Source organism: Sceloporus undulatus, chromosome 2 (genome assembly GCF_019175285.1).
Source record: "Sceloporus undulatus isolate JIND9_A2432 ecotype Alabama chromosome 2, SceUnd_v1.1, whole genome shotgun sequence".
NCBI lineage: Eukaryota > Metazoa > Chordata > Lepidosauria > Squamata > Phrynosomatidae > Sceloporus > Sceloporus undulatus.
This window is the reverse complement of record NC_056523.1, coordinates 19,681,772-19,690,787: the sequence shown is the minus strand read 5'-3', so window position 1 is coordinate 19,690,787 and position 9,016 is coordinate 19,681,772. Positions and strand designations below refer to the sequence as shown.

At 42.8% G+C, this 9,016-nt stretch overlaps 1 protein-coding gene across 2 annotated transcripts in view; it reads right to left on the bottom strand.

Moving 5' to 3' along the window:
• Nucleotides 1-6,670: 6,670 nt before the first annotated feature.
• Nucleotides 6,671-9,016, bottom strand: part of ABCF1 (ATP binding cassette subfamily F member 1) — a 44,196-nt gene continuing 41,850 nt past the window's right edge. For both annotated transcript variants that reach the window (XM_042447340.1, XM_042447339.1), the window contains 2 exons: nucleotides 8,751-8,823; nucleotides 6,671-7,224 (listed from right to left, as the gene is read on the bottom strand). In XM_042447340.1, the coding sequence (XP_042303274.1) occupies nucleotides 7,058-7,224; nucleotides 8,751-8,823 (240 nt within the window). In that variant the 3' untranslated portion in view covers nucleotides 6,671-7,057. The remainder of the gene's footprint in view (nucleotides 7,225-8,750; nucleotides 8,824-9,016) is intronic.

The following is a 9,016-nucleotide window of genomic DNA, read 5'->3' as shown; positions in this document are numbered from 1 at the left end:
CCAGTGCTTAGGAATGGAGTGTGGCTTTGGCGCGACCTCCGGACTCTTAGGACTCATGCATCATTTAAATAGCATACCTCCAAAGAGACCCGAAGCAGCTTTATTTTGGCAGTCTGTAACAGGCCAGTATTTACCTTTCATGGTTTTCTATGAAAGGTTAAACACACACCCTAGAAATTGTTGAGTTTCTCTGAAGATGTCAGCCACAGCTGTTGGCAAATTGTCAGGAGTAAACTCTTCTAGAACATGGCCTCATAGCCGAAAAAAACCACAAAAAACTTTCTTGACAGGCCAAAATCTGCTTTGGGTCACTTTGGAGGTATGCTGCTTAAATGACACACGTATCCTAAGAAGCCAGAAGCTGCGCCAAAGCTGTGCTCTAGTCTTTAGGACTGGATTGTGGCTTTGGTGCGGCTTCCGTCCTCTTAGGATGAATGCGTCATTTAAACAGCATTCTTCCAAAGTGGCCCAAAGCAGCTTTATTTTGGTCTGTTTGTTTGGGCCATAAGTACAGTAATTTTTAATTGTAAGTAAAAAGAAAAGCCTTCAAGTCAACCCATCAATTTTATAGGGTTTTCTGAGGCTGCATCTTCACTCCAGCATTATTCAGTTTGACACTGCTTTAATTGCTATGGCTCAGTGCTGTGGAATTTTGGGATTTAGAGTTTTGTGAGTTATTTAGCCTTTAAATTTATTTAGCCTTTAGCTCTGGTGGCGCAGTGGTTAAATGCCTATACTTCAGCCATTCACTCAAAACCACAAGGTTGCGAGTTCAAGACCAGCAAAAGGGCCCAAGCTCGACTCAGGCTTGCATCCTTCCAAGGTCGCTAAAATGAGTACCCAGACTGTTGGGGGCAAATTAGCTTACTTGCTAATTAGCTTACTTGCTGTTCACTGCTATGATCTTTGGAATAGCGGTATATAAAATAAAAACAAAACAAATCAGAGAGCTCTGCTGCTGTAACGAACTACTTATCCCAGGATTCCATAGGATGGAACATGACAGTTAAAGTGGTGTCAAACTGCATTGATTTGTAATATGGTAGCCGCAAAAGATATTCTGAGGTGGTTTGTCATTGTCTTCTTCCTAATGTAGTCTATAGCACCTATTATTCCCTGGTCTTCTCCCTTCCCAAGTACTAAGCAGCCTTGCTCATGTGTAATGTCTGGGAGCAGAACTGAATGTGATTACTCGGAACCAAATTCACTTAAAAATGCCTACTATTACTATTATTTGTTGTCCTTCCATATAAATAATGGAATGAATGTGGCAATATTTCTCTGATTAATTTGTTTTGAAATCTATAGTGGGTCTATAATCTGGAGACACATGCTACACTGCTAAATTTAAATCCTCCTGTGTGAAGTCGAAGGCTTTCGTGGCCGGCATCCATAGTTTTTTCTGGGTTTTTCAGGCTATGTGGCCATGTTCTAGAAGAGTTTATTCCTGACGTTTCGCCAGCATCTGTGGCTGGCATCTTCAGATTTGGTGTTAAGCCCACCACCACTGAAAAAAAGCCAGAAAGACTGTGTGGTTTCCAACTTTTAGGGGCACCATCTCTCCTGGCTCCTTCTACCACTGTTGCTTTCTTGTAAAAATCTCAAGCTATGAGGTTATTTCTAGGATTCAGATCTTCTCCCAGCCTATGGGTCCTGCCTTGACAGATGATAATACTAATTGCTCCTTGCCTTAACAAGATGCAGGGGAAGGGGCCTTTAGGTGATCTTCCTAACCCTGAAATCAAAATGGACGATGTAAGAAGGCTGTGCAACTTCTTATGTATTGCTTGTGTGATGTTCTGCATCTGGTCCAATAGGGAATATATAATAAAGAACAAACTGCAACTATGAAGATGCCTCTATGTATAAAATTGTCCTCCACCTCTGGGACGAGTTACAGTGAATGTATAGAGAGTGGTCTTAGGACTTCAGCTCATTCGGAGGAATCTGGTAGTTGGTGTTACTAGAGGCTGCTAGAGCTATCCTCTCATGTAAAGTTGGATGATACTTTTATTGACTAAAATATAAAATGGCAAATTAGTGGTATGGGTTTTTTAGTTCTGAAATTTAAACTGTTTTACTTCTATTATGTGCAATCCTGCATGGTTAAACAATGTAGTTTTTCTGCATGTTGAGCTGTTTACCATCATCCCTTAGACCTGTGTGTGTTGTGTGCCTTCCAATTTTTGGCAACCCTAAGGCGAACCTATGGGGTTTTTTTTGGCAATATTTGTTTGGCGGAGGTTTGCTATTGACTTCCTGAGATTGAGAGCATATGACTTGCCAAAGGTCAGCCGGTGGGTTTAGTGGCTGAGCGGAAATCGAACCCTGTTCTCCAGAGTTGTAGTCCAGTGCTGAAACCATTATGTCACACTGGGTCATAGACCTACTGTAGAGCAAGTAAATCTGCCCCTTCTATACAGTCATTTGGTCCTGAAAGAAAAGGAAGAGGGAGGGGCTGCAAAAACATCTGGCTATGCCACTGTAGCAGAGACAAAGTGATCACATCATCTGCTGAGCTCTGTCTTGCAGCCCACACCATTACTTTTATGTATAAATCTTTGAGAACTCCAGGAGAAGTCCCAGCAGACTGGAGGAGGCAAATGTCATCCCAATCTTCAAAAAGGGAAAAAAAGAGGATCCAAACAATTATCGTCCAGTTAGTCTGACATCAATACCAGGAAAGATTCTGGAGCAGATCATTAAACAGAGAGTCTGTGAACATCTAGAAGGCAATGCCATAATCACAAAAAGTCAACATGGATTTCTGAGAAACAAGTCATGCCAGACAAATCTGATCTCTTTCTTTGATAAAATTACCAGCTTGGTAGATGAAGGAAATGCTGTGGATATAGTATATCTTGATTTCAGTAAGGCCTTTGGCAAGGTTCCCCATGACATTCTTGCAAAGAGGCTTGTAAAATGTGGGCTAGACAAAGGAACTGTTACATGGATCTGTAATTGGTTGACTGGCAGAACCCAAAGGGTACTCAACAATGGCTCCTTTTCATCCTGGAGAGAAGTGACCAGTGGGGTCCCATAGGGCTCTGTCCTGGGCCCAGTGTTATTCAACATCTTTATCAATGACCTGGATGACAGAATTGGGAGCATACTTATCAAATTTGCAGATGACACCAAATTAGGAGAAGTTGCTAATACTCCAGAGGACAGGATCAAAATTAAAAATGACCTGAATAGACTAGAAAGCTGGGCCAAAGCTAACAAAATGAAATTCAACACAGAGAAATGCAAGGTACTGCACTTAGGGCAGAAAAATAAAATGCACAGATATAGGATGGGTGACACCTGGCTGAATGAAACTAAGTGTGAAAGGGATTTAGAAGTCCAAGTAGACCACAAGTTGAACATGAGTCAACAGTGTGATGCGGCAGCTAAAAAGGCTAATGCAATTTTAGGTTGCATCAATAAAAGTATAGTGTCTAGATCAAGGGAAGTAAAAGTGCCACTTTATTCTGCTTTGGTCAGGCCTCACCTGGTATACTGTGTCCAGTTCTGGGCGCCACAATTAAAAAAGGACATTGAGAAACTGGAGCGTGTCCAAAGGAGGGCGACTAAAATGGTGAAAGGTCTGGAAACCATGTCCTATGAGGAATGACTCAGGGAGCTAGGGATGTTTAGCCTGGAGAAGAGAAGGTTAAGAGGTGATATGATAGTCCTGTTTAAATACTTGAAGGGATGTCATATTGAGGAGGGAGCAAGCTTGTTTTCTGCTGCTCCAGAGACTAGAAAGTGGAACAGTGGATGCAAGCTACAGGAAGAGAGATTCCACCTCAACATTAGGAAGAACTTCCTGACAGTAAGGGCTGTTTGACAGTGGAACACACTCCTTCCTTGGAGTGTAATGGAGTCTCCTTCCTTGAGGTCTTAAACAGAGGCTGGATGGCCATCTGTCGGGGATGCTTTGATTTGGATTTCCTGCATGGCAGGGGGTTGGACTGGATGGCCCTTGCTATCTCTTCCAACTCTACGATTCTATGATTCTATGAGTTAAAAAATAAACAATTTTTCCAAGCTCTAATCTTAAGGCTGCTGTTGTGTGCCTTCACAGTGTTTCCAATTTATGGAGACCCTAAGACAAACCTATCATGGCGTCTTCTTGGCAAGACTTGTTCACCAACTGAACAAAATCCTAGTGGGGCTTTTTGTTTGTTATGGTCGAACTCATTTGTAGTCCAACACTCAAACCACTGCACCACACTGGCTCTAATTTTAAAGTTAGGCCATTTAATATCCATGTCACTGTCAAATGCTACTTGGTGCCAAAGCAAGCACCAGTGGCAATTGTACTTTATCCTTTCAACAAGCATGACGTTATCTTCTGAAAGGTTAGTAGAATTATTTCATAAAACAGCCTTTTTAATGGCCTTGTGGAGTTCCAAGGTTGGGTGTGACTGGCTTCTTTGTTTAGGCTGTGTGCCTATAGAGATGGATAAAATCTGCAGAAATTCATTCTGGAACTGACTGTTAAACCCTGCTTGCCTTCTGCATTGGCCTGCCTGAAGGAAAACTAAAACAAGATGGGCTAGGATTAATTTTTGCTGCCAAATAGGAAGCCATAGCCCAACCCCCCTCCCCCCCCATGCTTGTTTAGCAGGAGTGGAGTAATGCCAGTGAAATTAGCACTACTATGATGTTTCCAAAAATAGAGGTGGTGCAGGACTAGAACTGTGCTCAGCTGCTGGGAAGGGGCACAAGCGCAGCAGCAGAGAGTATGTGCTATTAAAGAAAAAATTCACATGATGGCAGAGGTCCAATGTGACTCAATAAACTAGCTGAAAGACTTTGTTGTTGAACTAAGCCTAGTTGCAACTTTAGTTTATTGTGGGGTTTTTGGGCTATGTGGTCATGTTCTATCAGAGTTTCTTCCTGATGTTTGAGAAATGAGAAATCTCTCAGGGTCAGGGGGGTTTCCCAGCAGACAATGAGCACTAATCAAGCAGACATTAGTCCTCTTGTGCAGACCCTCACACCCTGAGGACTGCCATTAGCAACAAACAATACACATGCAAATCACTCCTGCCTTTCCAGATCACACAATATATATAGCCAAGTCCTTTCCAGGCAAACATTATCTGAAGGTGCCAGCCACAGATGCTGGTGAAATGTCAGGAAGAAACTCTGCTAGAACATGGCCACATAGCCTGAAAAACCCACAGAAAACTATGGATGCCGGCCATGAAAGCCTTCAACTAGTTGCAACTCTTTATTTTTGCATCATACAGCACAATGTGAACAGAACTTGATAACAATTGAATGGAAATTATTTTGTTGCCACTCATTAAAATGCAGGAATTTTTATTGTAATTGTGGGAAACTAATGACATCATTTTGGGGTTGATTAACATTCATTATTTGACGTAAGAGTTTGCCATTGAGTTAATTCATTATTGGGTATGTTAACTGTTTTAATTTTTTTCTTTAAATTTGAAAACAAACATTAACTTTCCAAATATTTAATCTTAGTTGCCCATTTTTAAAAATTTGGATGTATCGTTCTTGTGTGCTTTCAAGTCATTTCTGACTTATGACTGTCCTAAGGCAAACCTATCATGGATTTTTTGGGGGTTGTGAGTGTGTGATTTGCCTAAGGCAACCCAGTGGCTTCCACGGCCAAGAGGGTAAATTGAATCTTGGTCTCCAGTCATAGTCCAATGCTCAAACCACGCTGGCTTTCTTGGATGTATTAGCTAACACTAATAGTTAAAACCCCGATTATAAAGATGATGCACCTCCCCACATACTGCGTATATTGTAAACACAGGAGCACTGCTCAGTGGTGTGTGTGTAGGTGCATTCAAGACACCTATTGACTTTAAGGCTTCCCAATGGATTTCATAGTTTTCTTAGCAAGAAAAAACTCTGAGGTGTTTTGCTCAGTAGAGTAGAACAGGTTTTTAAACAGATAGACGGCCACCTCTTAGTACAGACTCAGTGCATCTACACTGTAGAAATAATGCAGCTTGACACCACTGTTATAGCTCCATCCTATCAAATCCTGAAATTGATAGTTTTAGAAGATCTTTAGTCTTCTCTGTCAAAGTGTGCTCATGCCTCTGTTGTTGTTGTGTGTCTTCAAGTTGTTTCTGACTTGTGGTGAACCTATCACAAAAATTGCAAGTCCCAGGATTCTGTAGGATGGAGCAATGGCAGTTAAAGTGGTGTCAAAACTGCATTATTTCTATAGATGCATCGAAATTAAACCAGTAGCTCACCATATTGTCACTTCTATTTCACTTAGTTCAGTTCGTCTAATAGAATGTTTATCTGAAGACTGCTCTAAGGGCAGGTTCTTCTTTATGGTCTTCATGCTTTGTAAATAATGCCAAGTTATTTTTTGGGACCACAGCTACTAGAATTCCCTACACATGGTGGCTAGAGAATTCATGGTGTGTTGTGATCCCAAAAAGCGCAAGCTCCGGCTTCTGCACCCATGTAATATTTTGTGTGGGAAGTTCTAGAGCTGAAGGGTTTTTGAAGGGAACACTGGAGCACTGCTCAGTAGTGTGTGTGTGTTTAAGTGCATTCAAGTCACCTGTCGACTGCATATATCTTGAGTGAGAGCCTCAGAGCTGAAGGGAGCAGGATTGCCCCACTTAACCAATTGGACTTCATGCCAGGTCTCCAAAAATAAGAAATGAGAGCCAACTCACCCATGAAAATATCCTTCACATTTTAATTTAATTAAGGATATACAACTCTGCTCCAACTATTCCCAAAAAGGGCATCAGGGTAGTGCTGGTGGGAGGGGAGAGAAGGGGGGAGAGCTATAAAAGAGGCCCTCCAAAATGTCTGCCTCAGGGAAAGCAAGCCCTTTTGAGACATACCAAAGTTCATCAGCTCCCTCAACTTTGCTGCTCTTCCTGAGGGTATGGGAAGGAAGAAAGAAAAGAACAAGCATGGTTTTTCTCATTGCGCATCCTCAATCCTTCCTCCTTCTCCCTCCAACCCCAGCTGTCATAAATAAAGAGTCTTTCACATAGAGCACAGAGTGTCTGCTGGGAAAATGGAAGGCAGCTCAGCATGCTTCTTCCAATCTTCACTCTCGGGGCCGATTGACAAGGACTTCACCCAAGGCCTCCAGGACTTCGCGCTTGTAGTCTTCAAAGTCCCCATCTATCTGGTTGACTGTCTGGTCCTCCACCACCCAGAGATGGCAGTTGGTCTCTGTGATAAGCCGGGCATCATGGCTGACAACAATTACCGCTGGAAAATGAATGACAAACAACCGTTAGCACAGCCCCTGTCCTGCTAGAAGAAACTACTTCCCCAGCTCCCAATGTTGTGGCTGCACACAGGTCCCCCACCCTGGGCATAATGGCTGAGAGCATAAGCAGGTACTGCCGCACTCAGAACCAATGCTATCTGGATCCAACTGAGAGCCAATGTGATGTTGATCTAGGATTAGGGAAACCTCAGTCCTAAAATTCTCACTACCATTCATTCTAATCCAGCTTTCCCCAGTCCAGCACTCTTCAGTGTGCTGAAATGCAACTTCCACAATCCCCAATTGGTAGGTTGAGAAGAACAGCAGTTGCTGAGAAAAATGAAGAGAATGCCATTGAACCTATGTCTTGGTGACAGTGCCTCCAAGCCTGGAGACACCAATTAGCATCTGTGGAAGCACAACTCTGGACAGGGCTTCACTTCCAGTTTGTGAAAGTGGGAAAAAGAGTGATTAAGTAATAAATTTCACTTCAGACATGCAATGACTTGCCTAAAGCCATTTGTTATTGGCCTACCTCACAATGCTGCTGTTAAGAACTACAGAGATGATGTACCCGAAGAACTCTGTGTTGGGATATAGAGTCCATAGTAAAGTGTAAAATGTGGGATTTAATAGCAACAGGCCGGCCATTCACCAGCCAGGGGTCATCAGCCAATCAAGTACTGCCTGGGGGGAATTTGAACTGGGGAAAAGAGCGGGAAGGCAGGGGCCTTATAACGGGTGGGTGGAGTTACCGCCAAAAAGTTTCAATATGTTGCAGAGTTAACTCTGCCCAGTGTGATTCCAGTAGGTTCCGAGCAGCACTGCGCAGGCGCAGTGAAACCCATTTGTATGTATTCGCAGATGACCACTCGAAGAAATACTGTTACAGGTAAGCAACCTGTCCTTCCCTTGACAGTTGGCTGTGGATTTCATTAGAGTCAGTTGGCTCTGTGGCTTTCTCTGTTTGATGGACGGTGGACTATGATGTTTGTAGATAACTCTGTACATATTGGAACCTCTTCTAAGAATAAAAGCCTCATATGAGAGACCTTTGTCTACAGTGTTCTCTTCAGTTATTCTGGAAGAGGAGAGGTGTTTCTCCAGCTCACAAGCTGCTGCCTACAGATTTGAAGGAGCCGTGGTACCTCATCACAGACTGTGCTACAAAACGCTAACAAGGGTTATGCACCCAGTGTGCGCCTCAGGATCTGTTTGTGCATCTGAGTGAGAAGCTATTTTTTGTGAGCAGTTATCCAGAAGAGCAGCCCAAACTGTCTGAGTGCCGGAAGGCATTATATTTTTAATGATGTGGGGAAGCAGGGAAATAATAAACATAGTTGATAGAATTTGGTACTAGTAATATGACCATGGAAGAACTAGACCAGGGAATGGTGATGATCTCACTGTGTAAAAGGGACCACTGGCTTGTATCAAACTATCAATGGCCAGGTTGTGACGAGCACGAAAAAGGAGCAACGTCCTACCCCGAATATGCAGCATGTGCCAAAAAGCTTTTACTTACCCCCTTTATATTCATTGATAGCATCTCCCAAGGCATCAATTGACTCAATATCCAGGTTATTTGTAGGTTCATCCTGGGGTGGGGGAAGTCAAAAAAAGGAGGGAATTACAGAAAGAAGAAAAGGACTCCTGGCTTTTCATTGCTCTATCCTTCTACAAAAAGATAGTGTGTAACCAACATACTGATTCTGCACCAGCAGACTTAGCAGCAGTAGGCAATGGCCCCTGATTCAAACATCAAGACTCAGAAACTCATGGGGGTTCAGA